Here is a 27,737-nt window from a genome sequence, read left to right as displayed (position 1 = left end):
CTTTTGACAGGCCAGATAGGGCCACAAAGAGATGGAGAGACAACCTGAAAGGCTTGGTCCTGTTAAGGTAATAAAACAAAGCTCTGGACATGCTGAAAGTATGCAGTTTCTTTTCTCATGACATCAAGTGTGCCCTTGGCAACAAAAATGGGTAAAGTAATTGATTAGTTCAGGTGAAATTCATTCAGAGACCACCTTATGGATGAACTTGGAATATGATTTCAGCACCACCTCATCTCGATGGAAAGAAGTACAAGGTGGTTCAGCCATAAGGGCTTGGAGCTCACTGACTGTGAGTTGAGGTGATGGCCACAAGAAAGATAGTCTTGATGGTAAGGTGAGCAGTGTTGACGTAACCATGGAAAAATCTTTTCTATTTCAAGAAGTCTTGCTGATAGAAGGCTTCCTGCTTTGTATGAGAATCTCCTGAACCCATAGCAAACAGTCTCTGGTAATGGCAAGTCCTCGATTGTGACCTATACCTTTCTTGGGATGCCCTGTGCCTGACACCATGATGAATGGCAATTGTCACAGTGGCAGTCACATACCTGGTCCCTGCATCACAGGTGCCCATCATGACTTGCAGGGCTGTCTTGGTCAGTAGTTCACCTTGCTTAATTATGTCTTTAAGTACCTCTCTGCTGTCATACAGGAGCTTTGTCAGGAAGCATGTCACCCTGTCCCATGTTAGAAGTAATATTTGGCCAGTAAGGTCTGGAAGTAAGCTACCTGTAGTTGCAGTAGGTTAAGGCTAAGACTTTTGGGGTCCTTGTGAGTCCTCTTACTCTACTTCAACTTTTTTTTGGTCTCACTGACACTACTAAGAAGCCTGAATTGGGGAAGCATAGTAATACTCAAATCCCACCCCTTCCTGACTCATTTTGCAATGGGTGTTATCATGGCCAGTGTCTGCCTCTGAGCACTGGCAGGGTTAGGCAGTCCTTCATTTATGGGGAGGAAGATCCTGGCTGGACCAGAAGCTGACAAGATGTTAAACGGTTTGTAGGATTCCTCTGATACAGCCAAGGTCTTGATATGCAGAGTCTCAGTAATCCCCACAAGGAGCTCCTGGAACACTTCAAAGTCATCCAGTCTGGAGAATACTGCTTCATTTAGTAATGAAAATGAAAGTCCTTTGGCAGTGAAAATGGGGCATTTGGTGCCACTCAGTCCCTGTATCCAGCTCTTCCTGGTATGTTGGTGTAGATGGTCTTGGCCCCCGGATGCTCGGGGAAAGGGCAAATGACAGTATCACCTTTCTCAAGAGGGCTGGTCATCTGCTTCTCAATGCTTGAAATGATAGGCCCCAGTATTCCTAAGAGGAATATGGAGGCACACTTTAGGAATATAGCTAACTTGTTGAATATTGGTTTGTCCAGTGCCATTCGTGAAGAGGTGGTGGCAGCTGAGCCCTGAGCCAGTGGTAGGGCAAGCCAGTAGTTCTATCTGTGGAGCTGAACAACAGCCTCACAGAATAGGGTTCCCTGCTGGAAGACAGGGAGAACGTACACCTTGGTGATGCTGAGAAGCAGACCTCCTCCTGGGAGGATACCAAAAGTGTGCGGTGCTCTCAAATACCAGAGTTTATACCAATGACAGTAGATGTATGGTCTTGGCTCTCCTCTAGGCTCATACTCCACAGTGAGCATCAAATCAGCGGATGAGTTGTTGGAGCCAGGATGGGTGCCAAAGGAGTCTGCTGCACTGCAGGTTATTACTTCTCCCCAATCCTTGATAATGTGTGGGATTTGATGGATTTATTTTACAGTGTCTGTCATTATAGGACACTGAGATCTGCCTTGAGTATGCTTTTTGTGTTTGAAGTGGCCAGACTTTGACATCAGAGGTGTGGGTGCTGGCTCTTACCTGGGCACTGCTTTCTTCAGTGTTGCTTGTCTATTAGGTGGTGCGCTGCCTGAAGCTGGCTTGTCTGCCAGCAGCACTCTGGAGCTTGTATCCTCAGGGTGTAATGAGACCTTCATGGACTGTTCCAGAAGATGGAGCTTTAGCCTCACATCCCATGACTTGAGTCTGCTTATTCTCTGTGAGAACACTTATCTGCTCAAGATTCCCTCTGACAGAAGACACAGCTGATGTGCCCATCTTTCAAGGGGATTAGTCAGGATGGACAGGGCTTAAAGCATGCAGATTTTGAGTTCACCATGTTAATAAGCCCTGTATAGAGAAGTCTATGTATGGGGGCGAGGAGGGGTGATCTAGTGGTAGAGTTCTGTTCAGATGGATGGAGAGAGTTCATTATAGTCAACAGAGAAGATAAATAGTTCTGAAGATTTTCTTGAACACTTGTAGAAGTTAGTCTGAGCTAAGAATTAGTGGATTGGACACTCACCAGGTTCTGTCTTGCTGCCACAGGCAGTAAGAGGAAACTGAGGAAAAGCTACATCTGCACCACCCTTTATACCTTCACATGGGAGCATGAGACTGCACAGGACACATGTGTGGCCCTGATGGACACTGCAAATCAAAAAATCTGATCTCTCACATACCAGGTGCATGTCCACCTACACTGGGATCCACACTACTACATATTCAATGAAGAACAGACTGATAAACTGCTGAAATTATCATGAACTCGCTACACAGTGTTTTAAGAAGTAAATAAAAAGAATGTTTATTCAAACGACACTAATTCAATTAGCATTGGAAATTATGCAGAAGACTGGGCTGTAAGAGGATAACATACTTCCTTTCTAGTTCTTGCAGCAGCATCTTGTACAAGCTGAGAAATTGCTTCTTTCATATTTTCTATCTCCCCTTCTTTTTGCTTTTCTCCGAGCAGGGCCTAGAGAAAACAATTTGAAATACTATAACCAGAATTATCTTTAATAAAAACAGTGTGATCTTTCATTAAAAAAATGTCAGTGATGACAATCTTTAGTAAACAGAAAAAGAAATAATGGCTTGCAAAATGGCATCAGAATATCACTCTCTGATACAAAAAAGTTAGGAATTGTGTTGAGTTTTTCATTCTATTGGCTATCTGAACTCAAGCATGTCAGGAAGGCAATAAACTTGGACATGAGAATGGGTGATTGTCATGTATGCTTTCTGCAAGCCAGTAAAATGCAACCAGTTGGTATGTCAGGATGCCCTTTTAGATAAAATCTTAGCACAAACAACACTTGAAGGTTGACCACGGCAGGTTATGAGGAAGAAAAATGGAGGAACTCATACGAAGAGGTAAGAATATTCTCAGAAGCTTTTAACTGGGACTAGGAACAGTGAGGAATAACCCATGCTCAGAATACAAGAAACAAGTTTTCTGGCAGCAATTAAGGTCCTGGTGACAATTCCCATACCTAAAATATATCTGTAAAACACAGAATAGATAAAGATTTTCAAATATTTATCTCCAGCACTCTTTGCTCAGTTTCCTGACTTTTCTTTTGTTGAAATAAATGGAAACAAACCTTGTACTTTCATTTCCCCTTTGTATACTTGTTAAAATTCTTCACCTTTTTTTTGGATTTCCTTTCCATAGGCCCCAGCTTTTCCAACTAAATACACTATCTCAATTCCACATTTTTGAGCATGTTAACATGATAGTGGAATGGGTGCCTTGTATCATCATGATGGATGTGTTCCCACAGCTCAAAGGAACAATCTCCTAACAAGCATAAAAGCTCCCTTACCATAGAGTTCAAACAAAGATATTACAAGTACATTTTTGATGCTTCATCCTTTATTTTTTGCACTTGCTCACTTCCTAATTTGCAAAATTCAGTAATTTACAAAGCATCTTCCAGTGATTATTGCCAATTAGCTGGATTCTACTATAATTTAATTTTGTTCTTATAACAGGATTATGCTAACCTGTTACCCGTAAAAGCAAGCAAGATATTTACTTCTGTATCTGTTCAATTAGTGTTTCAGACATGTACTGCAAGTAAAGTAATTTTTACTGAACCATTTCTTTCTGACATAACACTTTACATGATATCACTGGCCCTGATGGACACTGCAAATAAAAAAAAGATCTGAGCTCAAACACACACACCAGGTGTATGTCCACCTACAGTGGGATCCACACTACCACATACTCAATGAAGAACTGAGCATCAAATGCTCTGCTGAAAAAACTTGGATGAAAAGTGCTGTAGTTGTAGTACTAATATACTAATCTTAACCTTCTTAAACACCTGCCTTTTTATATATGCTATTTAAGTGTCATCTTCAATGACACATTTCAAATTGAGCAATAGAAGAATAATAGTAGTTTCCCTTTCTTAAATTAAAAAAAAAAAAAACATTATTTTTAAACTTTTACTCTTTCCCCCTTGGTTTTCCTAATTTAAGGCTCTAAAGCCTAGATGTAGGAGTCACATTGTGCTTGCCAGGAAGTGGCAGTTGACAGCTCCAAAGACTATCTGTAATCGCTGGAGAGAAATCAACTCCCTGCTCTCCCTCTACCAGAAAACAGAACCTGGCTAAGAAGGGGAGCTGCAGCAGGTAGGATCAGTGGGTAGAGTAGGTTCTGTAGCTGCTCTGGCCAGGGAATTGGTGGGCAAAGGAGGGGATATGCTGGCCGTAGATATTTCAGCTGATGGCCCCCCAGTGTGTGTACGAGCGGGCACAGTGAATGGGCAGTGTGGAAGCTCCAAGAGACCAGGAACTAGAACCTGTTTGATGGGCAGCAGTGGATGGGAGCTGTGGGGGAGAAAGGAATAAAATTGTCCTTGCACATAATCCATCCCTGACTCGATTCTATTTCTCTCTTTCAGCCACGGGTCTCCCAGCTGGTCGTCTTCCTCTAATTAAACAGACAGACAGCTGGCTATAGCAATAACCCTAGCACTTTTGCGTTTTGTCATTGTTTGGAACCCCATTCTGGAAAAGGGGCAGCCTCCTTCCATTGGACATTCAGTCCCAACTTTCAGGCAGGCAGAATCTAGCCCCTTTATCACAGAGCTGCTACCAAGAAAGAGAGAAAACACTAAAAATAAAGCACTAACTATTGTATCTCCAAAGTAAAAACAAAACAAAAAACAAACCACTTATTCTGCTGCCCATGAGATGCCTCAATTTGAAAAGGATATTTAGGTTACAAAGAGGGCTAGTCACACTTAACTCTTCTAGCTGCTTGATACTGATTAGAACAAATACAAACTCTTTAAGGTTTAAATAATTTATTCCAACAAATTTGAACTAGCTGGGCTTCATTTGCTGCTGGTTACTTTCATGCACATTTAGTGGATTGTAACAACTTGTCAGCAAATGTAAGTCAAACTACTTTTAATTGCCTAAAGGCTTGATTTTTAGAAAATGCTAATCACCACCCACTCAAAAGCATTCCCCCTAAATGTGTTTTCAAGTTGAGCACCCAAAAATTGATGCCTCAGAAATCACTGAGTCACTTTTGGAAAATCCTGGCTAGGTTATTTAAACAGGCTAAAACTTTGGACAGGTCTACTACACAAAACCAGGCTTTAGAATAGTTACATCACAGTTAGGTCCTTTACACAGTAAAAATAAAATGTATTGCAATAGGGTCAGGAGGCAATTGTGTTGTAACTGAGTCCCCTTGATGGATTTTTGTCGTGTGAACAGGCCCTTAGTAACTTCAAGTATTCAATGATGTGGTAAAGAATGTGTCTTGATGCCTTGTCTTACCTGATTTTTTTGTAGGTTAGCTTCTTCTAAGAGTTGCATGCTGTCTCGGACTTTTACTATAGCATCGTATTTTTCCTCTTCTAGATCTGCACACTTTGCCTGTAGCTCTCTAGTTTGTTTTTCCAGAGCAGTCCTCTCTGTTCTCAACTGTTCAGCGTCTTGTACAGCTACACATAATCTAGAAAGTTAGAACACTCAGATCCTCATTGGCAGAACAGGCATCTTGCTAAAACACTTTCACTCCTGCAAACTAGTTGTTCTCATATATAGAAAGTACAAATTTACTTGTAAAATATTATGTTTAAATTCTCTGGCATTCTCATTTTTTAAATATGTCCTCTTAATCCTCCATCACTATGTCCCAGACAGAAATACAATGAAAGGAGTTAACTTTGAACATTTGGCACATAATTAAAATGAGAAGGGTACTGCTATTCAGAGATACCTATACTGGGTTGCAGGCTTGTGCTACAACCTGCCATTTTAATATCTTTTTTTTTTTTTTTTTTTAATTCTTTTGATACTTATCCATCTTAAATCATAATCTTTGCCAAGGCAAGTCAGTTTGTTATACCACTACCAAATGGTTCTAACATCACATATTAAACAAAAGGAACAGGCACACCTTAAACAAACAGTGTTATATAAATGCTCTGCTTATTCCTCTTGGCCTTTTTCAATAGTTTCCCTTTATGAGGAGGCAGGGAGGAGTAATTGGGACATGGCAATAAAAATTTTATGTAACAATGTGTGTGTGTGTGTGTGTGTGTGTGTGTGTGTGTGTGTGTGTGTGTGTGTGTGTATATATATATATACACATACATACATACACACACTATATATACATACATATACTCTCTCATATAAAATTTGTACGTTGCAATACATTTTTACATAAAATATAACCATTTGTTTCCTGCACTCCCTCATGCCAAGCAATAATGTCAATCACATTCAAGCAATAATACTAGCTAGAGCTACTGTAAAACGACCAGGTTTTCCCAGTGCTGATACAATTCTTTGTGTGTATGCACGCGCACACGCACCCAGACGGAATTGCATGAGCACTGAGAAAGGGCTTGTAGTTTTATACTAGCTCTAAATAGTATTATTGCTGTAACATGATTTACGTTATTGGTTGACATGAGGGAAGGCAGGACACAGCCAGCCTTTAATGCATACTCAGGAATGTAGCTGGGCTCAGATCAGGCATTAAAGTTGATGGTAATGATGGACTGTAATCAACATTTTATGATTACACCTAGAGTAGTTTTTGAAGCAGCCAAGTTATTTATTTTTGAATATCTACAAGACAAAATATATATGGACACAAAAAAACCCATTATATTAACTATGGCTGGGTGATCACTTCAGGTCCAGTTTCAAACAAATAAAAGGAGACTATCATGCTTAGTTTAGGCAAAAGTTCTCAAAAGCCACTGTAAAGCACTTCAGCTTCTGCAACACTTCAAGGCAATAAGAGCCCCTATTGTTACAAGTAGGCCAGTGCTCTTGTACTGGCTGGTTGCTAGATTATTTAGCTACAGTGATTCTGCTAGTCACACCCATGAAGCAGGAACAAAAATGTGAATCTGTTAGAAACAACCTTAGAAGAGCTATAAATACTTCAATAAGAAACTTCAGTTATCAAGTCATCTGACAAACGTTTGATGGTTAAAACAATTTAGTGCAAAATTTTGGCCCAGAATTAATTTGTTCAGCCAAATTAGCTCTTTGGCAATAAAAGGGGGAGGGACAGGGGAAAGAAGAGATATTGTAATAAAAACCCTTAGTCATCCTCAAGTACATTAGTAGGTAATGCTATAATTGAAAGCATTATAAATATCATAAAATATCCTCTTTATTAGATATTCAATAAATCTTTATCACTGACATTTACCACCGAAAAGAAGTTTGCCTTAGTGTGTTGTTACAGTGTCCTTACTAGTCTCAAGAGTTCCAAACTGATACTTGAAACCAGCTTTTACTTGTCTTAATATAGAGGAAGGCTGTATGCATCCTAAAAGGGGCCAATTCAAGGGAATACTTTCAAACTGATGTTTGGAGCTTTAGCAGTACCACTCCAGCTGATGTAAATAAAATTTCTGAAACTTGGGACCTATGCATAGACTGATAAGTAAGATCAAGTGATCTGTGGTCTTCTAGTCTTTACTCAGGTGAGAAGAAGGAAGCCAGAGGCTACTCAGAGGGTAGGGAAATGAAGCAGATAAAATATGAGTAATCTAGGATAAATATCATCTGCATAAGAAATGGAGAACTAGATTACTCAAAATTATAGAACTCAGACATTTAGAAAACCTCTGCTTTCATGTCTCTTCTAAAAATATCATCAATCACATTCAATGACATCATTCATCTCTTTACCTCGTCTCCAATTGTTTTATGCTAGACTGCAATTGCTGCAAGCGTTTGTCTGATGCTTCCTCTCTCTCCTGAGCAGATACTACATCTTCTTCCTAGAAATCACAGCAATTACTCTGACATTTTTTCTGAACTCTGCTTGAGCACAAAAAATGAAATGCACGATACGGAAACAAACAATTTTAAGTAAATTTAAGTTTCATGTTTGTAACAGGACAATCACTAAAACTTTCAGTTATGCTAGAATACCTTTCTCTCCATCTGGGCTTGAAGGTCCACTAACAACTTGGTCATTTCATCAACTTTAGCAGTTGCTGTTCTCACATCTACTTTGGCTTGCCTGAATATAAAGAAACCACTCAATTAATTATAGTTAGCTGAATTAGAGGAAGAAGAAAAAAAACAAAAAACAAAACAAAAAAAACACCACCCAGAACTTAACAGGGCTTTTTAAGAACAGCATGAAGTCAATCATACCAGTAAACCTTCACATATAGACAGCAGCAGCAGCAGCAGCCGCCATTGTCTGTTATGTGGAAGAGATTCTGAGGACACCAAAGAGGAAATACATACGCCATTGTACTGCTGAATACAGGTTTGTGGGGGACTCCATGGCCAAAATTTTCCAAAGTGAGTTAATGATTTTGGGCTCCTCAAATTTTTGAGTACTCAACTTGAGACACTTTAAAGGGGTTTGTTTTTCAGAAGGTAGATGTTCAGGAGTTACCTTAAAGGGGGCCTGATTTTCAGTGTTTCAAATTAGGCATCCCAAGTCATTAGCCATTTTCAAAAATTTCGGCCTATGTGCTTCAGAAGGTAGATAGGTTTGGCTAGGATGCGGTAGGAAGGGGAAGATAAACTGGAGCAGGGCCAGAGGATGGCACTTATGCCATTTTCCCCTGTGGAAATGAATGAAGCAACTCTGCTATTACACTGACCTGGGACAGGGGAAAACACAGATTCCTTCTTCCTTTCCCCCCACCCAATGTGCTGGGCTAAGTTTACACTGGTCACAGAACCTTACACATAAATAAACTACAGTTGAAAGAACACTAAGGTTGCAAAGTCAAGCATTCTAAAGTAAGGAAATGCCAGAATTAAAGTTGCTTGTGTCCCCCTCCCTGGCTCCTTGCCCAAGCCTCTTTGTCCAGCCAGTCCCAGATCCCACTCCATCCCCACAACTCTGCTGCTTGTCTGTCTTCTCTTCCTACCCTCTGTCTCCCAATGCCAGTTTCCTTGACCAACCAGTCTCAGCCTCCTCACCGCCTTGGCTCTCAGTCTCTCTAGGCTCCTTATCCTAACCTACTCCTTTCCCTCTCCCCAGGTCTGGAATTTGTCCCCTCTGCATTTGAATCAGATGGCTTCCTACTCCACATTACCTGGGTGCCAGGTGGGAGATAGGCTCCCTGTTCTCAGCTCCAATGCCTAGCCCCAACCCAGAGCAGCTGAAAGCAACTATTACAGGGAAAGTCTGGTTTCTTCCCTGTGGTTTTAAGCTGGGACATGGCATATGTGTAGTCTGGTCAGCACAAGGAACTGTGAAAGACTCAAACATGTCCTGTGCTGATGGAATTTTTGGAGATTTTAGCAGCTAAAAAGCTAAGAAGTATCACTGAGCATGTGCAAACTGTGATTGTTCATAGACCTATAAGTAGAACTGGCCTTCAGAAGAAGAGGTTACTTATTTGTAACTGGAGATTCTTTGAGATGTGTGGTCCCTATCTGTATTCCACTGAGGGTTATGTGCATTCTGCATGTGCCCGGAACCGGAGCTTTTAAAAATAGCAGTGTCCAGTAGTCCACCCATACACCCTTGTTCCGCCCCATGGTTTCAACCAAGATGATAAAGGGCGAGGTGGACCAACCACGCCCTCAATTCCTTCTCCGCCACAAATCAATCAGATCTTCAGCAGATGGGAAGGAGAGCACGATTGGAATACAGATAGGGATCACACATTTCAAAGAGCCGCCAGTTACAGGTAAGTAACCTCCTCTTCTTTGTTGAACGATGGTCTCTATTGTATTCCACTGAGGGTGATTGACAAGCAGTACCTAGTCAGGAAGAGGGTGTGAGGAAGATGATGGAACATAGGATAGCCTCACCGAATGAGGCATCCGTCACAGAATCTTGTGCCAGAGCATAATGGGAAGAGAAGGTGTATACTGAACTCCACGTGGCCACCCTACATATGTCCATGAGCGGCACATTGTGAAGCGCGGCCATAGTTGATGCTTGTGCTCTTGTGGAATGGGCTCCTACCCAAGGAGAGGAGACAGTCCTGATAACAGAGCATAATGCACCCCAAAACACACTTAGAATTAAGGGTCAGGCTATCTGCTATAGCAACAAATAGTCTAAGTCTGAACAACTTCATCCTCTGCAGATAAAAGACCAGGGCCCTTTGGACATCAAGGGAGTGAAGGTGTGTTCCTTCTCTGAGGTATGTGGCTTTGGAAAGAAGGCAGGTAAGCACATGGGTTGGTTGAGGTGAAAATGGGAAACCGCTTTTTGGCAGAAACTTGAGATGCAAACAGAGGGAAACTTTGTCCTTTGACACTTGTGGGGAGGCTCGTAGGACTGCTGGCAGAAAAACTGAGGAGCTTGGTACCATTGAGCAGGAGCTGGCCAACAGAATTTGCACTTGGGTGCTGGTGTATAAATGTCCAGTGACCGTAGGGTCGCTCTATAGTCTGAGTGAGTGCAGAGAATCATCAGTCTTCTGGTTGAAGAGGTGGGGTTCATCAAAGGGAGGTCCTCAAGTGTGTTCCGTATCTCCCTCGAGAACCAGAATTCCCTCCTCATGACAATCTTTGCAGTCATAGTGCATGTAGATATGTCCACGGAATCTACCACAGCCCAGAGTGTTGTCCTGGCAACCCATCTGCCTTCCTCTAAAATAGCCTGGAAACTGTCATGGTCCTGCTGGGGATGCTTGTCCGCAAATTCCACTGATTGGCCATAATTCAAAAAGTCATACATACCAGTAATGCCAGGTAATTAGAGATGAAAAACTGAAGGCTGGCTGATGAAAAGATCTTACGACCCAAAAGGTCCAGTTTCTTACCCTTCTTGTCAGTTGGAGTGGAATGTGTGCTGCTGTCTGGCCTGCTTAGTAATGGCCTAAATAATCAGGAAATTGGGTGGGGGCATTGAGAAAACAAACTCAGACCCTTCGCCTGTACATAGTACCACTTTTCTGCCCTCTTTGGAGTGGGCACACAAGTTGTCAGGGTATGCCAGATGGTGCAGGCCAGAGGGAGAATGGCATCATTGATTGGCTGGTACCGATGAATGCAGAATGTCCAGTAGCTGATGCTGGCTGTCCTGCATCTCCTTCAGTGGCAACCACCCTCCTTAACAGTTCCTGGAACGGGCAGTAGTTCGGGGAGCGGGGGGGGGAAGGAGAGGCAGAAAGGATTCTAGGACACTGCTGCCTCTGGAGACAAGGAGGGGAACTGCTCCAGATCTGGTGGGACCGTCGGAGTTGGGCTGATTGGTGCATCCTTCAACCCCAGTTCCAAAGGCCTACCTGTTGAAGGCTGGAGTGGTGAGATGGGGGGGTGGGGAGGTAGGGAGGGGGAACTCCTCTCAGGCAGATCATGAAGGTTCCAAAGGTGGATACTGGGGCCAAGATCCCCAATATGGCCAACCAGATGTATCTGGCGGTTGCTGTGGCGGTCCCCATGGAGCTGGGTAACAATGGCTCCTGTGCTGAGGGAAGGGAGGACATTGCCACTGGGCTGATGGAGCCTTCGGATACTCTTGCCCTTGCTAAGGGACCAGCTGACCATGTGCACCAACTGAATCTTCCGACGGTGAGAAGTCAGATCCCTGTTCAAATGGCGGAGCCACTGCCACTGAGGGAGTCACAGAGGACTGCTCAGGAACACGACCTGAAGGCAGCAAGTCTAAAGCAGGGGAGTGGAGTCTCTTTGGAGGCGAATGCAGCAGAGGATGCAGAGATCTCATCTCATCTAGGGCAGTTAATAAGGTCCAGGAGCTGATCTGAATCTCCCTGGTGTCCATAGCACATGTTCCACAGACAGAAACGGAGCTGGAATGGAGGCAGAAGGCTGTCTCAGAACAGATGATTCACATGGTTTCAGCAGTAGTGAGGAAGAGGGGGCATGAGGCTCAGCGACTGGGACTGACAGGTCCAATATTTGACTTCTTGTCGTGCTTGTGGGCCTTGGAACACGCCACTTCTCTGTGGCTGAAACTCAAGGAAGGTGCAGTGTCTTTCTTGGATCTTGAGGAAGACTTACTGCCGTGCTCGTGCACATGCTTCTGAGCCTCACAGCTAGACCCCGGCACTGGATCCGTAGTGCTGGTTCGGAGGAACTGGACTGGAGCTCTGTGGTAGGAGACGCACTCCTTGATTCGTAAGGCCAATTTATGGGGGTGTTCCCCAGCCTGGATCCGACTATGGCCTCATGGGAACCTCTATGAGGTGCTTCTTGAGACGGACAGCCTGGCCTTTCCAGGCATGGACAGGGAAGGAGAGGAAGATACTGCACCTGGATACGACGTGGGTTTCCCCCAAGCAGCACTGGTGGTCATCGCTGATTGAAAACAAGCGAGGGTAGGAAGCACAGATCTTGAACCTCGGTGTTTTTGGTATAATCCAGTACCGGGGTGCCAGGAGGCAGGGGGGTAGGCAGAAAACCACCAAAGTACCACCAGAAAGTCCTTAAATCCTAAGAAAACTACTACAAATAGTAAAAACTATTACAAAAACAATAAAATGCTAACTATAAACAAGAATAAAACAGTCTTTTTGGAGAGCCTGAAAGTGTGTCACAACGGACAAGAGAACAACAGAAGCTCTGATTCGGACCATACAGCAGTGAGAAGGAACTGAGGGTGCAGTCGGTCTACCCCACTCTTTATCCCCTTGGTCGAAATCAGGAGGCAGATCAAAGATGCATATGAGAACCAACAGGCACTACTACTTCTAAAAGCTCTGGCTCTGGGCATATGGCACATAACCTTCAGTGGAATACAACAGGGACCATCACTCAATGAAGAAAATTCTGATTTGGTAGAACAGAGATTCCACTGAATTTAGGATAGATTCAATCAAACTTTTGTCCACCATCACCTCCAGCTCGGGGGTACAGACAGCACCTTTTTGGCTTCTGGATAGGGGGGCAGGGTTGGCAGGGAGGAAGAGCAGTGGGACTGGAGGGTTCTTGTCAATTTCACTGTAATTTACAAGAGACTTCCTTGAGGCGAATCAGGATATTTTTCAACACACCTTCAGACTTCCTCCCATGTTTCTCATGCTTGGGAGGGCTCCCCATAAACATCCACAAGCTACCTCATTATTGTCCTTAAAACTCTCCTTTACTGTGATGCCTACAAAAAAAAAATTAGCCATATTAGGCTGCTGATGTGCTGAGACCACTGCTTGTCATACTGACTAATACTGTCTCAACGTTTCCTTGTACTCTACTGTTCATCTGTAGACATCTATTGTCTCTTGTCTTATACTTAGATTGTAAGCTCCTTGGGGAAGGGACCATCTTTTTGTTTTGTTTGTGTATAGCACACAGCACGATGAGGTCCTTGTGCATGACTAGGTCCCCTAGCTGCTACAGTAATATAAATAATATTATTATGATTGAATTTTCAACTAACAACAATTTTTGCTGGAAGTCATGACAGTGTAATAGGAAAGAAGATTTTGACATCCACAAATAGATGACAAATAGTTTAGGTCAACGGCATGTAATGCAGTCTGTTGATGTGGAGTAAATTGGTTGCTGTATTATTTTTGCATTTGCTACCCCAGCAACAACAAAAAGCTTCTTTGAACCTCTGAGGTCCGTACCATATAAAAATCCTGAAAATAGTTGTTTTGCTACCAAAAAAAACAAAAACAAAAAAAAAACCCCACAGGGTCTACAAGGCTAATCCATTTCCTAGGATATCCCAAAATTAATTTGATTACAAGTTTCCTAACCTCAGTTCAACTTCAGACAGTTTAGCTCATCTCTTCCTTATGGTTTACCTTTCATTTTTATAAATGTTTCTTTTAGATTATTTTCATGCTTTTAGACTGTTGTTGTAGTACAAACTTTGAAATAATGTTAGTTTCTGAACAACTCTTTAAAGAGACAGTTTTGTTGATGAACACAATACAAAATATATATGTTAACAGGGACTGCCTTCATTTTATGGTATGTACAGCACCATACCAATCAATGTATGGGGGGGAAGGGATAGCTCAGAGGTTTGCGCATTGGCCTGCTAAACCTAGGGTTGAGAGTTCAATCCTTGAGGGGACGATTTAGGGATCTGGGGCAAAAATCTGTCTGGGGATTGGTCCTGCTTTGAGCAGGAGGTTGGACTAGATGACCTCCTGAGGTCCCTTCCAACCCTGATATTCTATGATTAATATAATCTGAGAGGGCTAGAGAGTTAACAGAATTGTGCAATGTAAGCTTTAAGTTAGGAGAATAAAAACAGTAACTTAAGAAAATGTTAGTACTATGACTTACCAGAAAAGATAAACTCATAAATATGTCTTCAGATGGTACCCCAAATAGGCTGTTCAGTGCCAGTGATAGAACAAGCCTAAATAAATCTGTGGGGTGGTCCATGGAAATTTAATCATTTCCCTGAAATCCCTAAAAACACCCTTAAAAAAAATATGAGGAAGAGGTGGGGAGAACAAAGCACAGAATTCATACAAGAGATAGACCCTAAAAGAAACTGAACAATTTAAGATTCACCCCTTTCTATATTCCATATTACCTAAGAAACATAATTCTCTTTACCTCTCCATGGTATATGACATATATGAAGCAAACAAGACTTATCCTAGTTGTACAATAAAACTTTAAAGTTGTTCAGAGTACTTTGAATACTCCCACTTCACGATGCCCAAAAGTTGCAATGTGATTTATTGCCAATACAACTAGATTTTGTGCAAATATGCTATGCTAATAAAAATATCTGGCTGGCCCTCAGGGCTCAAATCTGCTAAATGGGAGTAAAGAGTGCTCAGCATCTTAAGAGAATGGGAGCATTGAGCACCTCAGAGGATGCGACTCTAAATGTACGAAGTTAGGCCCAAGATTATCTCTATGTTAAAGCTTAACACACACAGTATTAATGGATGCAGGGGGTGACAACAGCAGCGATTTGCTTAACTCTAGATATAATTAATATGTAAATTATGTGAATATATGAAGTAGTATCTTCTACGTTATAAAATTATATACACACACACAGTATGGTATTCTGTATACACTGTGCAGGATTCAACAATCAGCAGAAAACATGCTCCGTCAGAATCTATTCTTACCTACATTCAAAGATGAACTGTAACTATTGCTAAAGACAATTATCAGTAACAGCTTTGTAATGAAGACAAGGCCAATGATAAAGTAATGACTCAAGAAGGAATATAAGATAGAATGGTATATTTAAAAGGGTCTCTGATTTGTACCTCAGTTGTTTGCGTAGCTGTTCTAGTTCCATATTCTGTTCTGTTACTGTTTTCAAAAATTGTTGGTTAGTCTGTAAAAGGAAGAAAGAATTGTAACATATTCCTTGTTCTGTTGAAGGCTATTTTAATGAAAAGTCTTGTTATATGGTGTCTCCTTTATCTGACACTTAGTATGTTCACTAATGAAAGCAGGCATGCAGATTTATTCATTTATTCCCTTTAATCAATTTATTGCTTATTTTATATGGGCTTATTCATTAATGCACTTACTCTTTCATCAGGCATCCTGTTAAGGTAGACTAACTACTGTGACTAGAGGTACAGAAAATACTATCTTTAAAGAATTTCAAACTCTCAGTTTAAGCTCTTCTCTTAAATTATGGCTTGATTAAATTAGAAAGCCATCTATTTGCTATAGAAACCAAAGATATTTTTCACTAGATAACTATTTTGAAGTTATATAAAAAAATTTGGAAAGCACAAAACATTATATGAACATTACTTAAGCTTCAGATTATTTCTGTTTACAGACATTTTATAATATTTAACTAGTGTAGTTTAAAAAGCATCAAACATATTTTATGGAAAAAGCCAAATCCCATTTTTAATTATGGTCTGTGGATGGAGGTAAAACACTAGTATACTCAAAAACCAGTGGGAGAACACTTTAACCTGTCTGGTCATTCAGTGACAGACCTGCGGGTGGCTATATTACAACAGAAAAACTTCAAAAACAGACTCCAACGAGAGACTGCTGAGCTAGAATTGATATGCAAACTAGACACAATCAACTCTGGTTTGAATAAGGACTGGGAATGGCTGAGCCATTACAAACATTGATTCTATCTCCCCTTGTAAGTATTCTCACACTTATTATCAAACTGTCTGTACTGGGCTAGCTTGATTATCACTTCAAAAGTTTTTTTTCTCTTAATTAATTGGCCTCTCAAAGTTGGTAAGACAACTCCCACCTGTTTATGCTCTCTGTATGTGTGTATATATATCTCCTCAATATATGTTCCATTCTAGATGCATCCGAAGAAGTGGGCTGTAGTCCACGAAAGCTTATGCTCTAATAAATTTGTTAGTCTCTAAGGTGCCACAAGTACTCCTGTTCTTCTTTTCACTAGTATACCTAACACCCTCAGTCTATAATGGGACGATGACTAAGGCTGCGAGTCTGTCAAGGAAGTCACAGATTCCGTGACTTTCTGGGACCTCCATGACTTCTGCAGCAGCTGGCGTGGCTGGCTCCGGGGCTGCCTGAGGAGTTTCAATAGCCCATGGGCCAGCTGCACTGATGGCTGCAGAGGTAGTTTCAGGCCACCACAGCAGCGGGGGTCCTGGGCCGCGTGTTACTGCCCACTCCAGCACTGGTGGGGGTCCCGGGCCACACACTGCAACCCCCACCCCTCCAGAGCACCCGAGGCGCCCCTGGGCTGTGAGCCCCCCCAGAGCACCCATAGCGCCCCCAGGCTGCCCTCTCCCCCTCAGCACCCAAGATTTAGTCAGTGGTATATAGTACAAGTCATGGACACGTCATGGGCTGTGAATTTTTATTTACTGCCCGTGACCTGTCCATGACTTTTACTAAAAATACTTATGACTAAAACATAGCCTTAACTGTGACCCATGAACCTCTTAATACCAATGGGATTATGAGAATATTCTAATCCTGGTATGTACATTCTTGGTTCACCAAAGAATATCATGTAAGGTCTTAAATGAAAGCCAGAGTCATATGGGTTCCTTACATTTCACAATTATATTATGTATAGATTTAGTATGGAGACATACCTATCTCACAGAACTGGAAGGGACCCTGAAAGGTCATCTAGTCCAGCCCCCTGCCTTCATTAGCAGGACCAAGTACTGATTTTGCCCCAGATCCCTAAGTGGCCCCCTCAAGGACTGAACTCACAACCCTGGGTTTAGCAGGCCAATGCTCAAACCACTGAGAGGTATGGGAGACCTAAAATGTGCCGGACAATCTTAGTTTTCATTTGAAACAAAATAACTTTCTTGCCTTTTCCTTGAGAAGATGTTCACATTTTCAAGACTCAAATTTAACATAATGCAAACTATACACTAGGGTGAAAGCTTGTCATCAATTTCTCCTAAAGATCACAAATTATTGTTTACCCCACAACCACCCAAGAATGGTTCTTGGCATCCAAAAGAGAGCCACAGATCACTGGATTTTTTGGTGGACTTCACGATCAGTTTACCCTCTCACAAGGCAGTGCTGAACAGGCTACAGCTGATTGCACAAGACCTGCACAAGCTTCCTACCAGCTTGCTGTCTGTGGCTGAAAAAACTCCTCTGCTGAGCAGCCAAGAGTGGTCAGCAGTACGAAGTCAGTACTGCCGACAGGACTGAGAATAAAGGACAACTCCCAGTTCTGACAGACTCCATTTGTGGTCTTGGTCAAGTCACAAAGGCCAACAATTTTGAAGTAATCAAACTAAAGTTTAGCTAACTTTAGAAATAGGATTAAATCTGTTTTTTTGAATATTTCCATCTGTATTAAACAAACTCTGAAGTTTAGAAAAGAGAAGGAGAACATGGATAACACAGGCTCCACATTATACATAGGACAAGTCCTATGCTCTTTTCATAAGGTAGATACAGGAGGGAAGGAAGAAGACAATTTCATGTGTAAGGCTTTCTGGGATGGGCTACTCACTAGATTAGTTACTAGGGAAGGGAGTAACACAACCTAGTTTATACAGTAAGGTATTCTTCAAGAGTAAAAAACACCAATTAAGACAATTTATGATAAGGTCCAATTGCTTGTAAATTATATGACATTATCCAAGGACAGCATGTTATGTGTCATGTTACTAGACATGTAATGTCTGGTGTCTCTATGTTTTCCTTTATTGGCTATCCCCTGTGATGGGACGTTCATGCCACACTAATCCTGAAAGGGTTAATGAAGCTGAGAAAGGGCCAATTAGAGTGATAGGCCGCACAGGAGGGCATTAGGCTGGTGAAGCAACCCCTCATTAGAAGATGAAGCTCAGGTGAGGAGGTGTGGGCTGGGCTAGTATAAAGCCCAGAAGCTGGTATCAAAAATGGCTGCAGTAAAGAAGTCTATAGCCATTCTCTGTGCATTAGAGAGGAAAGGAGAGAACCAAGGGAAAGAGTAGACCCCTTATGGAAGACGAGAGAAGGGTAGAGAAGAAAGCCTGTGAGAGCTGGGTAGGGAGCAGCCAGGTTGGAGACTGAACAGACCTTTGCTGCATGTTGTAGGGTCTCTGGGCTGGAACCTGGAGTAGTGGGCAAGCCTGGATTCCCCTACCAGCCACTGATGCATTGGCATTGCCTGGACAGCAGGCCCAGTGAGCCTCTATACCCCAGAAGGGGAAACCACACAGTGACCTGGCTGGAGAGCTGAGTCATGAAGAGAAAACTGCAGTTGTCAGAGGGAGAGAGGGGCCGCAGAGTTAGAGAAAGGACAATGGAGAGAAGGCAGACCACAAGAGGAGACATCGGACCCACAAGAGAGCGAATCCCCAGAATAGACAGGAGTAGGTGCCACCTGTGGTAAGTACAGTACCCTGATACCCCCCCAGAATATAAACTAACCATTTAATAGTTTGAAAATATGAATGCATTGTCCAGATGGAATCACTTACCAACTCTGTTTTCTCATTGGCTAATCGAAGTTGCTCAGTCAGTTGTTGAAAGCCAGCCAACTGATCCTAAAATAGAAGATACAGAGCTTGTAATCATCATTATAAAGGGCTTGTAATTATCCTAAAGGCATTTTAAGTTCAACTGAAAGCAATTTCAACAAATTAGATATGTTATGTTTTATGCAGTCAATGTTACTTTAATTTTTTGGATTTTAATTAGATTATTAGTGGGATTTGACCTGGTAAATCTTTGGGTACATCACAGATTTACTACTGAAAAAAGGGGTCTAAAACCTTAGGGTCAATTTCTAAGCAGTCACATAATGCCTCCCTCCTAAATGGGTACCAAGCCTAGCAGGATGCAAACATGCATAAATGTTTGGACTACTCCCCTGACTCCAGAACACCCTCTATACAACTCTTGTCACAACGGACCTGCAGAGCAGCTTTTTCACAGGTTATGTGGGGGGAAAAAAAATAAATAAATAAACAATGCCTTCTACTCCATATTCACTTGGTTGAGTTTGGATTTTCTAGCAGGTAGCTACATATAGCACCCTGCTGCGATTTAGCCCACAGACCACTAATTAAACAGTGCAGCCAGAGGTATGAACTGAACCTTTTAAAAAATATGAACTTATTTTTGAAGGGTGTTGAAGAACCACATGACTGATTCTTGCTCTAGCTCATTGTAGTTCTTTATACACACACACACCCTACTGCAATATGCATGCCCCATCTGATTGTCAATGGACACATGAAATATAGCTTACCTGTACGATATGGATTAGAACAAAGAGTGGCACCTGAAATCTACAATTGCCTCTGACCATTAAATAATATTTAGATGATTGTTATAATACATTTGGTGTCAGATAGCTAAGTAGTGATATACAACATTTTAAATTTGCCTTACTTACAGCTCTGGAATTTCTCCAGATTACAATGACTTGCCAAAACAAACAATACAATCAAAATTACTTTTTGCTTTTGCCTTTCTACCACATGAATCTGTGCTTCAGTCATGTGCCCCTGGTACTGCTGCTGGAGTTGATCTAGTTCCTGTGATACTGTCTGCCAGAGCTCTAGTGCTTGCTCTTTTTCCTAGAAGGTTTAAAAACAAGAAAGATTATATAGAAGATTCTCTTACTAGAACATGTTTAGCTTAATGTACAACACTTTAAAAACAGGGGACCTTTTCCTTTATGTTAAAGAAACTTAATATAATTCTTGTAAATGTGACTTCCTGTTTCTCTTCTTTCACCATCATCAAGATACAGTGACTACTAGATATCTCTTTTACGGAATAAACGTAGGAGACACACTGCTTTTCAAAGCATCCTCACAGCTATACTATGCTCTGGCTGGTATTGGTAGGGATGTAGTTTTCATAGGGAAGTCAGAATTTTATTTCTCTAGATACTTTTATGGATCTCATCGAAGGACTCCTGATGCAGTTCTCTCTTCCTTCCCAGTCTCCAAAAAGCAGACTCAAGATGGGGTTTGTTTGTTTAAATGGATGAATTCAGTGACAATTCACTATTCTACTACTGAAACCAGAAGTCCCATTTTGTGACTTTATTCACAAAATACCAACTTTAGAGAAGTGAAAATGTTTCAAGAAAGTGTGACTTAACATGACCCTGTCATGCTAAAGATCTGAACAGATTAATAGGTTCTGCTTTTTTTTGTTCTTTTAAAAAGAGTAGTTCTTTTCAGAAGTTTAAATTAGAAGAGACATGTGGCTTCTACTGAGAGTTCTGAGACTCTGATTCAACATACCAGCCTATTTGATTCAAATAGCTAAAATAAGCTCTCAATTACATGGATCAGCACCCAGTGAAATTATAGGAGCTGCACCTGTGCAACAGCAGAATTTGGTCTTTGTGTACAAGAGAGGTCATCAGCCTGTTATAGTAATGATCTTATATTAGAGAATCTAGCCTTTTCTAGCTTTAGATTCTGATTTTCTACCTTCCAAACAATGCAAATTTGTTTCTCATTTCACATTTACTATCTTTTTGACCAGTGTTCACCAAAAATGATTGGTGAAAATTTCAATATGTATTCTCAATGGATGTAAAAAGGCTTTATCATCCTGCCTCATCGCTATTTCCTTTCTCTAGTCTGGAATTGGAGGGGGAGGGAGAAATCAATATAGTAATTAAGTATTAGTACAAAACACAAACTCTCTGAGTGCAAAACTCCAAATTCTTTCAGACTGGTAATCAAAAGTATCAGTGTTTGTAGGTTACCAAAAAATTAAAATAATCAGTACAGAGTACTTTTAATATTTCTAATAAAAAAAAGTTCTGAAGAGTGATTTCTTACCAACTGATGATGATTTCCCCAATGTGCAAAGGAATTAGCCAAAGAAATAAAGTAGCAGCTGTTTTAAAATCACTCACTTGATTGGCTAGTTGTAACTGATCTTGAAGGTTTCTTACTATTTCTTCATCTGCAAACACATCACTCCCCAAGAGAGTACCAGAAGGAAGGGCCTCCAGCTGCTTCTCAACAGCTTCTTTCAATTCCTCATGCAGTCTGTGACACAAATATAGTAAACCATTGCTTTTTCAACAATATTTTTTTTAACATTTGGAGTAGCATAAGTACAATGAATGTAAAATTCATTAAAACTAAATCTTTAAAACAAGTTATATTTACAGTGCACCTTCTAAATGTAATTGATATTTTGAATTAATGTTTAATTATGAATATTATAAAATTAAGACTAATTTAAAATACATGAATTTCACTATAAATTACGTTAGAAATCGTAAAATTGTTTAATCTTCTCAGAGGTAACAGATTCTTACAAGACCCTTGCTTTCCTCTCCAGAAGAAACTCATTAAATACTAAAGACTTGTCTACATGGTGCATTAGTCCATGGAATATAAATTTTTATTCGTGACTAACTAGCCCATGTGCACCCTGATGGTGTGCACTAAAAAGTCCCTAATATGTATTGACATAATGTTTGAAATGGGCCTACATTAATGTGCCCTAGGGAATTCTTAGTGCACAACAGCAAGTCCACACAGGCCAGTCGGTGAATGACATGCTAGTGTGGAGTGTGGACTAAATCTTACACCTCTCTGGTGCAAACTAAAGACCCATCTACAGAAGTCCTAAGGTTAGTTCATCCAGAAGTTCAGCTTTGCAAGCATTTTTGTTGTGCATATACGGCAGTTTTTATAAATTTTTGCCTGTCATTGAGACTAACATTGTAGAAAAACAGTGGTATTATGGATCTAATCTGAGTCTCCGTTTTAACTCCCTTCCTCATGAATACTAGCACATATTTTCTGCCTCTTATCCATTATCTTACTCCATGGAAGTGCATGCATATAGAGACACTTACTTCTAAGTCAGCCAAAGATGGGGGGTGGGGGTGGGGAAACAAGAACTAAATTAAACTCAAGGTTTCAGGTGCTTTTCTAGGAGTTTTACAATTTATGCTTTGATTATTTATGCCTAAAACAAACATTGGGGGGGGGGGAAAAACTGAAAGGCTTTCATACCTTCAGTGAACATAATTTTTGCAGTAATTGTATGTTTAGTCCAAGAGATCAGAATTGCTCTCTGTGAAAGCAAGACAGATGTGCTTTTAAATCATAGCATATGCTTAAATATAAATTGTTATCCAATAGAGAAGAGTGGAGGCTAGTGGTAGATCTTTGAGCTTGCCATTGAAATGAACATGGATTTCTAATCTCCAAAGATTACTGAGTGACTGTGCAAGGTACCAGAGTGACTGCAGTTGAGACCACTAGCAACTTTATTTTTAAACTAAAGTTTGGAAGTTACAGAATGACCAAAATCATTGATCAATTTTATATGAAATTGATCAAACTTCTAAAATTACAACATTTTTGACTCTAGCTTTTTTCCAAATGCTAAGGCATCGTTTTGGAGCATTATCTTGTGGTGGCTTTTCCTACTAGATAATCTCCCTCACGTAAATTGTCCCACTCTGTCTCAGAGTGGCAGCCCTTGTAACTGCCAAGAATTGAGGTAGTAGTCCCCTCACTACACTATGCATTTAACATGACCCTGTCACAAGCATTTAAAAATAAAATAAATCCTCCTTCCTTGCTTGCCTGTAAGAGAAATTGATTGATGAGTTTGTGTATTGGTGTAAGTGTGGGTATGTTTGAGAGAAGTGACCTAGTGATCTAGACAAACTGGATTGGGCCAAAAGAAATCTGATGAGGTTCAGCAAGGACAAGTGCAGAGTCCTACATTTAGGAAGGAAGAATCCCATGCACTGCTACAGGCTGGGGACCAACTGGCTAAGCAGCAGTTCTGCAGAAAAGGACACGGTGATTACAGCGGACGAGAAGCTGGATATGAGTCAGCAGCGTGCCCTCATTGCCAAGAAGGCCAATGGCATATTGGACTGTATGAGTAGGAGCACTGCCAGCAGATCGAGGGAAGTGATTATTCCCCTCTATTCAGCACTGGTGAGGCCACACCTGGAGTACTGAATCCAGTTTTGGTCCCCCCACTACAGAAGGGATGTGGACAAATTGGAGAGAGTCCAGTGGAGGGCAATGAAAATGATTAGGGGGCTGGGGCACATGACTTACGAGGAGAGGCTGCGGGAACTGGGGTTATTTAATGTGCAGAAGAGAAGCGTGGGGGGGATTTGATAGCAGCCTTCAACTACCTGAAGGGGGGTTCCATAGAGGATGGAGCTAGGCTGTTCTCAGTGGTGGCAGATGACAGCACAAGAAGCAATGGTCTCAAGTTGCAGTAGAGGAGGTCTAGGCTGGATATTAGGAAACACTATTTCACTAGGAGGGTGGTGAAGCACTGGAATGGGTTACCTAGGGAGGTGGTGGACTCTACATCCTTGAAGGTTTTTAAGGCCTAGCTTGACAAAGCCCTGGCTGGGATCACTTAGTTGGTGTTGGTCCTGCTTTGAGCAGGGAATTGGACTAGATGACCTCCTGAGGTCTCTTCCAGCCCTTATATTCTATGATTCTAAGACCTTATTGAGGAAAAGCCAACTCTCAGAGAGAGACTCATTTAGGCTACACCTGTACTTGGAGCTAGCACTGATATTCCCATCTTGAACAGCCATACTCAAGCTAGCTCTCATCAAGCTAGCACGATGAAAATATAAGCATAGCTGCAGTAGCACAGCCAGCAGCAGCAGGGGCTGGCCACCCTCAGTACAAAATTGCTTGCACTGTGTGGGAACCACACACTTCTATTCTAGTTCCACCTCACATCTAATTTGTTGTAAGGCCTTAGGTAAGTAATCTTCATCACAGATGCTCCATCCATAAAACGGGGATGATAAAGCCTGCCTCAAAGGAGTATTGAGAGAACTAGTTGTTTGTACAAACTGCTTGAAAACATCTGGCCTGATGCTGTACCTGCCTGCTTTGGGGGGAACTGAAGTTGCACAAGGCATCCACAAACCCTGCTTTTCCTGATGGCCTTTGCCACCAAAGCCCCAAAAGTGGGTAGCATTGGCCAGGTAGATAAGGATAGGAAAGGTACCATGGCTGGGGTGTTTGGGGATACAGTGATTTGCCAGACTGCTGTGGATCACTGTGTGTGACATAAGGCTGTCCTCCATTGATGGAACAGTTCGGGGAGGACAATGACTAACAGTATCTGCCCCCACCAGAAAATGAATGCCATGTAGTGTGCAGCAGCTGATGCAGAAGGATACAAATGTGCACCCCCATCTGCATCTATGGAGAGGAAGGTAAATCAAGCATGCAAAAAAGTAGTAATGTAGCCACAGTAATATGGGCAGCAGAAGCATGGGCTAGCTGCCCCATGTACATACCCACAGGGTCTGGGCAGGTTTGTACGTGGGGCAGCTAGCCCATTCTAGGCCTCCCTGTACTACAATACTTATTTTTCACACTACCATGTCTATTGGAGCTGGTAATCAACTGATGAAAGATATCTAAGTGCTACATAAACTCCAGACCAACTGTATAGTAAAAAAGAGATACCACAGACCTTATTCATGTCTGTTAGGATTATTAAAAGCAGCAGGATTTGGCCTTATATTTGTAATCCCCTCTTCACTCCAGAGACACTGGAATGATAGACATCCAACTGCATACATATAAAATGTATCTTAAGAAGTGTCTGTCAAACCAATTAACAGGCCTTAAAGTTTATCCAAATCTGTTTGCTGAAAGACAGCCTATTCAAATACACAGGTGCCCTGAATCAGACCCATTCAATCTTAGTTTGGGAATTCCTCACTGTTTGGTTTAAAGACCCCAGATTATAGCTGGTTGTACTTCGGGCCTCCAATTAATGCTGCTCCCCAGCGGAAATAAATTAGTGCTGGGTGCCACCCCCAATGAGGCAGTTAATAATCATTTAGCACTTCTGAATTGATTTTTTTTTTTTTCAAGCCCTGTTAAAGAATCCTAATACCTGAGCATTTCTGCAAATATTTTAAAATTAACCAAAAGTTTTAGACTATTCTTTTCTGTCTGAAAAGCATTTTGATGAGAAGTGCTAAATGATTAATTCATTAGCATAATTCCTATTGTCATTAATGGCAGTTGTCTGCCAATACAGGGAGGAAAAAAACGTCATGAAATAGTAGTATAAATACTTTATAAGAATAGATTTCAGTTACACAGTATCTTTATTGTACTGCTCACTTACAAAGGGTAGGTTTCCAATGTTACTCTGATAACCATAAGTAACCCTGCTCCTCTCTTTTGAAGAATTATGACATACAGGGACACAATCAACTCAAATCCCATTTATATTTCACTTGTATTTACTGTTACACGCCATGCCCAAGATTAGTATAACAAAGGTTACAGAAAAAGATCTACATATACACAAAATTAAAAAGCCTGAAAATTTACAGTTAAACTGTCTCCCCTGCATACTTTAGTCTACTCCTCTTCTATATGTGGGCCTCTCACACAGCAACAGAAGAGAGTAACATACTTAGTCTTTTTTTTTTTTTTTTTCTTTTTTTTTCAAACCACAAAAACTGGCAGGGAGTCCCAGTGCCAGTTGCAGTATCTGAGAATACTTAACTATATTACAAGTTGACGAGTTGACTTGCCTTTCAACTCTATGTATGCATATACATTAAATATAACCACTTCTCGGCAAAACATATTACTACTTCACATAGTAAATACAGTTTTTACACCAAAATCAGCAGAAATGTCAGTGACTGCTACATGTTAAGCCAAGCAGGGGCTTGTGTAAATAGCTTAATTATTCTTTTTTTTTTTTTCAATTTGCACTGACCCTCTCCTGCTCCCCCCGACCCACCTCTTGGATTTCCTTGTCTCTTTGCTCTCTCAGATCTCAGAGTTCCTTCATAGCTGATAAGAATGTCACCATTTAGAGTGATACTATATTTTGAAGACCGTATATGTTTTAATATCTGATAGTCAACAAAATAACAATTTGCATATAATATGCATACCTGGGAAAACAAATGTAAATTCTACAACTGAAGTGGAGAAAATCTGTCACGTAAAACTATATGCTTGATTCTCTCTCTCCCTGCACACCTGTCACACTGAAAATAGCTTATATTTATGCAATAAGACATCATGTGAACTAAACTGAATTACTTTACAGCACCGCAATGATCATTGAGAGAGCATACACCACAGTGATTTTCTTAGATCACCACGAACAGTTTCTGCTGGTCTATCATCTCTGATTTTTCAGTCTTATTAGTTTATTAGCAATTACCAGCTATCAGAAGACACTTCAACACTAACATAAGAAAGTTGAAAGCTGAATACATCCATGTATGTTATGTCCTCCAAAAGAAATGAACTGAACATGTATTTTTATGTAAAGCATATCACTCTTGAAAAGTACATCCTACATTTACTGTAACTACAAAGGTATTAATAAAATGGATATGACAGGGTCCAGTTAGGATGCCAGCTAAGCATTTTTCTCAACACCAATATTTCTCTTAATATGAGCACTGAATTTATTAATTTTCTGATTTAAGCATCTTGGTTGAATTTGATGTCACCCACTTAAATTTAGTTAATATGGCTCACTGACTACAACTGCTGACTAATCAAGAAAGGCTTTAATAGAGCTCTGAAGTGAACTCACTCTATTTCAGGGGTCGGCAACCTCTGGCACGCGGCTCGCCAGGGTAAGCACCCTGGCGGGCCGGGCCAGTTTATTTACCTGCCGCGTCGGCAGGTTCGGCCGATCGCAGCTCCCACGGGCCGCGGTTCACCGTCCCAGGCCAATCGGGGTGGTGGGAAGCCGCAGCCAGCACATCCCTTGCCCGCGCTGCTGCCCGCAGTCCCCATTGGCCTGGGACGGCGAACCACTGCTTGTGGGAGCCGCGATCGGCTGAACCTGCCGACGCGGCAGGTAAACAAACCGGCCTGACGTGGCAGGTAAACAAACTGGCCTGGCCCGCCAGGGTACTTACCCTGGCGAGCCATGTGCCAGAGGTTGCTGACTCCTGCTCTATTTCAACCTCTCAGCAGCAAAAGATAGGTTTGGTAACAGAGCTGGGGGCAGGGAAGGCACCATATACAGTGAGACTGAAGGTTCAACTTGGACCTGGTCATGACTCAGAATCTGTGCCCACGGTAGATTTCCCCCTCATTCACATGGTGAGACAC

At 41.5% G+C, this 27,737-nt stretch overlaps 1 protein-coding gene across 4 annotated transcripts in view; it reads right to left on the bottom strand.

Annotated features, from left to right (window-relative positions):
* Window positions 1-27,737, bottom strand: part of SCLT1 (sodium channel and clathrin linker 1) — a 121,717-nt gene that overhangs the window by 76,695 nt on the left and 17,285 nt on the right. For all 4 annotated transcript variants that reach the window (XM_054029482.1, XM_054029483.1, XM_054029481.1 and 1 more), the window contains exons 7-14: window positions 21,521-21,656; window positions 20,094-20,216; window positions 19,113-19,178; window positions 15,471-15,541; window positions 8,263-8,353; window positions 8,017-8,108; window positions 5,632-5,809; window positions 2,705-2,803 (exon numbers count right to left, since the gene is read on the bottom strand). In XM_054029482.1, the coding sequence (XP_053885457.1) occupies window positions 2,705-2,803; window positions 5,632-5,809; window positions 8,017-8,108; window positions 8,263-8,353; window positions 15,471-15,541; window positions 19,113-19,178; window positions 20,094-20,216; window positions 21,521-21,656 (856 nt within the window). The remainder of the gene's footprint in view (window positions 1-2,704; window positions 2,804-5,631; window positions 5,810-8,016; window positions 8,109-8,262; window positions 8,354-15,470; window positions 15,542-19,112; window positions 19,179-20,093; window positions 20,217-21,520; window positions 21,657-27,737) is intronic.

Source organism: Malaclemys terrapin, chromosome 5, assembly GCF_027887155.1.
Source record: "Malaclemys terrapin pileata isolate rMalTer1 chromosome 5, rMalTer1.hap1, whole genome shotgun sequence".
Classification (NCBI taxonomy): Eukaryota; Metazoa; Chordata; order Testudines; family Emydidae; genus Malaclemys; species Malaclemys terrapin.
This window is presented reverse-complemented; position numbering and strand designations above follow the sequence as displayed.